Source organism: Canis lupus, chromosome 10, assembly GCF_003254725.2.
Source record: "Canis lupus dingo isolate Sandy chromosome 10, ASM325472v2, whole genome shotgun sequence".
NCBI lineage: Eukaryota > Metazoa > Chordata > Mammalia > Carnivora > Canidae > Canis > Canis lupus.
This window is the reverse complement of record NC_064252.1, coordinates 26242139-26247953: the sequence shown is the minus strand read 5'-3', so window position 1 is coordinate 26247953 and position 5815 is coordinate 26242139. Positions and strand designations below refer to the sequence as shown.

General features: G+C 57.4%; 1 protein-coding gene across 1 annotated transcript; it reads right to left on the bottom strand.

Moving 5' to 3' along the window:
• Positions 1-1062: 1062 nt before the first annotated feature.
• On the bottom strand, positions 1063-4324 carry RPS19BP1 (ribosomal protein S19 binding protein 1). The gene is made up of 4 exons (XM_025459336.3): positions 4168-4324; positions 3872-4000; positions 1895-1992; positions 1063-1554 (listed from the first exon to the last, which is right to left on the bottom strand). The coding sequence occupies exons 1-4, from the start codon at positions 4217-4219 to the stop codon at positions 1420-1422; spliced, it is 414 nt and encodes a 137-aa protein (XP_025315121.1). The 5' UTR covers positions 4220-4324; the 3' UTR covers positions 1063-1419.
• Positions 4325-5815: the final 1491 nt, after the last annotated feature.

Here is a 5815-nt window from a genome sequence, read left to right as displayed (position 1 = left end):
GCCCACAAGCAGAGAAGTGGCAGTAGCCCGGAGCCAGGCCTGTGACTCTGCAGCTGGCGGGGACACCTGTTGGGGTGAGCACAAGGGCTCCTGCGCAGCCGAGCCAGCTTCTTGCTGAGAGGCTGAGGTGGACGGGAGGACACTCCGAGGATATCCAAGTTTGCCTCTCCCCCCAAGGCGGCTGTTAGAGCTCAGCAGGCAGGAGCCCTTCCGTGGAACAGGCCCATGTGGGGCAGGCGGGTCCCTAAGGGCTGGCACCATAGCACCCTCCCCTCCCGGATGGACAGAGGCCCCTACACAGAGGTCCCCTGTGGTCCTCGCTTCAGATGGAGAGCTGGTCAACCACCAGGAGCGGACCCCAGGCCGTGAGGGGTGGAACCCGCTCCCTGCTGGCCAGAAGGACCCAGCGTGGGGCTGGCAGATGGTGGCTCCCAGCTGAGCGGCCACAGGGGCCCCTCAGCAGTCCTCCGCTAGGCAACGCCATGACCACACAGGGGAGCAGAGCTGGACGGAGCTGCCCAGAGCAGAAGGGGAAGGTCTCCTCCACACCGAAGACCCATCCAGGCAGCATATCCACACACTCATGCTCTCGCTCGACATGTGCCCATCCCTGGCACGTGCCTGCTGTAAGGGGTCCAGCCTGCCCTCACAGGGGTGCAGCCCCAACCTCAGCCCCAGCTTCCCGCTTGGGCACAGAGTATGACGCCCTGCTTCTTGAGGTCACTTCCTGAGTTGACCCCTCCTCCCAGAGCACAAACCAGCCACGCCCCTGCTTCCTGAACCCCAAGCTGACTGTTCTGGAACGAAGTCCCTAGCCCTCGCAGATACTATGTCTGTCTCCAGGGCTGTCTTGTCAGCTGGGGCTGCCACCTCCAGGGGAGGAGGGCTCCTCTCAGGCCCATCAGCAGATGCTGGGTGAGGTGTTCTCCAGGGCACCAGCTGCTCTGGGGCTGGACCGGAGGAAATCCGACTCAGAGCAAAAGGATCATGGGAGATGGGGAAAGGCCCCCCGGTGCCGGAGATGGGAGACACCCCATAAAATAGATTAGCAGCACACACTGCTCTTGGGTTCACATTTATTAGGCCCTGGAAGCCTGCCCAGCAGCCCTCCTGCTCCTAGAGGTATGGCCCCGAGGGCTAGCATCCGGCCTCACTTGGGCCAAAGCAAATAAAACAGAAATATTTTCCAGAAGGTAGACGGCTCCTTCCAAGCCTGCAGATGTCAGCTCTGGTCTGAGCGCATATCCTCCCCAAGGCTTCCAGCTCACCAGCTCCATGCTAACCACCCTGCCCTGGCTTTGGCCCGAAGGCTTCCTTGTGCCAGGCCAGCAGCTTAGCAGGGGCCAGGGGCCAGGAGAGGCTGTGAGGCCAGAGGAGGAGATGGCCTGAGCACCTTCCCCGCTGTGTTCTCCTGGAAGCCTAGCTGCCGAAGTATTCCTGCTGGAACTTCTGGAAATCTTCCTCGGTGAACACGGTGCCTTCAGCCTCCTTCTTCTTTTTCTTCTTGGCTACAGGCCGGTCACAGGCCTTGCGGCCCCGGTTCTGGCGCACAATCTGGGGATGTGGGGCAGGAGCGGGGGAGGTGTTAGGATCCCTGGGTGGTATCTCTCTGCACATGAAGGGACAGCCCCTTGGAGCTACACGACCACAGCTTACTAAGTGCTACCCTCTCACTAGCTACACCATTTCCACTTAGAGGAACAAACTGGGCCCACAGGGTCATAGGGGAGTTAGGCCAGGCCCAGCCTCCAACAGCCCTGCTCTGCTCTCCACTTTCCAGAGGGGTAGCCTGACCTCTGCTCTGTGCTTAGGGCAGAGACTCCCACAGGTCTCAGAAACAACCTTGGCTCTCCCCACTCAGATTCCGGTCCCATAGCCCACCCCTCTAACAAACCTGCTGGGTGACTGACTCAGCCACTGTACTTCTTGCGCTGGTCATAAACTTCAGGTTGACTCCGAGGTAGCCTTGACACTCTTGCTTCTGGAACTCAGCTGTGGATGGCAGGCAGGGGGGCATCATTTCAGAGGTACTCCTGGGAAGCCTCTGGGTCCCCTCCTGATAGCTCTTCCCCACCCCCTACCAGCCATGCCAAAGGCCCTGTGTCCCGCCCTGGGTTAACTCCAGCACCCCGGGCCCTCTTCTATCAAGTCTACTCTCCACATGATCCTACAGAAAGCACCCCCTCCGCCCCTGGCTCCCAGATCCTCAAGTGACTAATGCAACAAACAAGTCCTGAGCATTTACTGTCAGACACTGGTCTACATGCAGGGCATACAGCAGAAAACAGAAACTCCAGCCCTCGTGGAGCTTACAGTCCAGAGCAAAGAAACACAATAAGCAAGGTAAATAGTATTTTAGAGTGTGATATTTTTTATGAAGAAAAATGCCACAGTGAAGAGAAATGAGGAATGTCAGGGGTGGAGGGTTGCAATTCTAAATAGGTGGGTCTGAGCAGGCCTCAGTGAAATGACGTTTTAGCAAAAACTCAAGGGGGGAGTGTGGGAAGAGTATTCTAAGCAGAGGGAACAGCCAGTGCAAAGAACCCGAAGAAGTGTGATCCTTGTGTTTGGAGAACAGAAAATGGCTAGACTGGGGAAGGGAGAGCAGGAGGAGAGAAGACGGAGGGGGGCGGACCATGCGGGGCCTCATTAGGTACCAAGTCCGATGGAAGCCATTGGAGGGTGTGGGGGTACTTCACAGGATCACTGGCTGCTGTGGTGAGAACAGGATTACCAGGTGGGGGAGTGGCGGTTTTAAGAGGCTTTTAAAATAAGCCAGGTAAGAGATGATGCAGCCCACACCGAGGTGGCAGCCACAGCGGTGGCTAGAGAGTCCCCTCATCACCTGTGATGCAGTGTGACAGGGTGGTGGGACAAGGGCTGGGATTAAGGTGACCCGTGGCACCCTATGTTCCCGTCTCACACCAGCATCGCTGCTGCTCAATCGCGTCTCACTTTCCTGCCTCCACACTTTGGCTCGTGCTGTTTCCTGCTTGGAATTCACAGTTCAACAAACCCCTGAACATCCTTTATGTACCAGGCCCCAGGCCATTCAAAGACACACGGGAGCTCACCAGGCCCTGCCACATGTCCTAAGACCCCAGCATCCAGCCCGCACCTGTCCCTCCCATTAGGTGGCATCATATCTCCAAGGATGCTCTCCGGGAAACAGCTCTGTTCTGGGCACCTCCCTCTTTATCCTCCATCCTCAGCCAATTCAGCACTGCCGCTCATCAGCGCTCCCCGTCTTCACCACATCCTCCCCCCGGAGCAATCATCCCCGCACCATCGTGGCCGCGCAGGCTACAGTGCCTCGCACCGGAAAGGCAGCCAGTGAGAGCGCATCTCTGCAGACACGCTGCCTGGTTTCTACCTGTACCACCTGGGCAGGTGCCCGTTTCTGCATCTGAGGAATGGGGGTAATGACAGCGCCGACCTCACAGGGTGATCGCTTCTTTATGCAGGATTTGGAACAGCATCTTTTCCAGGCTTCTGTCTTGCCAGTGCTCAAAGCCACGAACTTCTCCCAACCCTGCCTCGCGCTCTTCTCGGGAGCTCTTCCCGTGGCTCACTCTCACACCCCCTCAGGTTCGGCCTTAACCGTCGCGCGCGCACAGAGGTCTGATTTGGCTTTTGATCCTCCGGCCCCGCCGCCGCCCCCCGCCTTACTGCGCAGCCTGACTCGGAAGCTCTTCGCGGCTCCTCTCCCCACGCGGGCGGCAGCGCGGGCGGCCGGGACGACGTGCTTCGTCCACCTCGTGCCCCCGGGACCCGGCTCCGCGCCCGGGGCACCCCCCAGGCAATGCCCGGCGGCCTCTCGAGCTCAGCCTCCAGCGCCCCCTCCCCAGGGGCCGCCCCCTCCCCAGCTCACCGAGCGCGGACTTGGGCACCTTCCCCTTGGCCGAGTTCCGCAGTTTCTGGGCTTGGGTCGCCTTCGCCTTCCGGCCCCGCTTGGCCCGAGCCCCGCTCGGCTTGGCCTGGCCCGGGGCGCCCTGGGGGGCTGCAGGGGAAGGGAGAGACGGGCGGACCCGGCTGACGGGGCGCGCAGGTCTTCCGTCCCGCCCGCGCCACGCCTGGCTTGGAGCGTCCCGCACCCTCGGGGGTCCTGCCCGCCGCCCCCGCTGCCCCTCCGCCCGCGCCGCGCGTCCCGGGCCAGGCCCGCCTCACCCTCCGGCGCCCCCAGCAGCTCCAGGCCCCGCCGCAGCAGGGCGGCAGACATGGCTGCACCTAGCTCCGCCCACACACTCAGGCTACTTCCGCCTTGGCCGCCTTCTTGGTCTCCGCGGAAACCCGAGCGGGAACAGAAGGTTCCGGAGCGAGTGGCCGGAAGTGCCCGCCTGCCTTAGGACGCCTGCGCGTGGAGTCGCCGCTTCACTACGGAGAGGAAATAGGGGCGGGGCCTGGGGCGGGGCCAACCTGCCGAAGGACGCATTTGTTGTCCAATCCCAACCCAGCCGGCCCCTGGCGCACTAGGCCACGCCCACTCCGGGGAGCGGTCGGTTACCCTCCCTGGCGGGTGGGTCCTGGGGCTCGCGTCCTGCGGCCTCGTGGTGCCCGAGGGTTTTTCTGCATTACCAAGTTTTTCGATAAAGCGAAGTGTACAGCCGGATTCTTTTTTCTCCAAACATCAACCGAAGCAGCATATCGCACAGGTCGAGTAGGTTGAGAATCCAGCTGTCTTCCATTAAGTCGGACATGAGAAGAGGTTTGCAAAAATGCAAAACCCTATCAGTGGTTCCCCGCCCGTGTTTGGAAGATACAACTATTTCATTAGAAATATTTATTTCACATAAGGCCGGAAAAAAAGAGTATGTCTGACAACAACGTCACCGGGCCACTGGGTCTCCCACAGCTCAATATTTATACCATGCAATGGGTTTGCTATTGACTTTTTAAAAAATGAATTAATAGTTTTAAAAAGATTTTATTTATTTATTTATTATTAATTAATTAATTAATTTATTTATTCATGAGAGACACAGAGAGAGAGAGAGGCAGAGACACAGGCAGAGGGAGAAGCAGGCTCCCCTGATGTGAGACTCGATCCCAGGACCCCAGGATCACGACCTGAGCCCAAGGCAGACGCTTAACCACTGAACCACCCAGGTGCCCCATGAATTAATACATTTTGTTAACTTACTAAATTTTTTTTAAAGATTTATTTATTTATTTATTTATGATAGACATAGAGAGAGAGAGAGAGGCAGAGACACAGGAGGAGGGAGAAGCAGGCTCCATGCACTGGGAGCCCGACGTGGGATTCGATCCCGGGTCTCCAGAATCGCGCCCCGGGCCAAAGGCAGGCGCTAAACCGCTGAGCCACCCAGGGATCCCCAACTTATTAAATTTTAAAAATTAAAATTTTCTCAGTCTTAGTTTCTCATACTGGTAAATATCAATAGGTATTTACACATGGAAAAACTCTCTCGGATCCTGAATTTTTTTTTTTTTGAAAAATTTTTAAGAGTGTAGAGTCTCTTAGACCAAGAAGTTTGAGGACTTCCAGCCCAGAAATGACTCTTCTTACAGTGGGGAAGAACCTTGCCTTGTTCACAGCTCCACCCGCAGCTCCTAGCCCAGTACCTGGCATGCAGAAGGCACTCAATAAATGAGTAGTGAATGACGAGGAGTATGATTTGAGGGCCTTTTGTATGCCCTGCACTGTTGAGAGTGGGGCATAGAGATGACTCAGCTGGACCTGCTGGGCGGGCCTCACTGTCTGACATCCATCAGCTAGTCCTCAGGGGAGAGAACATTAAAATAGATGTTAATAATAGCAAATAGTATGTCAAGGTGTCAAGGTACTGTTTACATT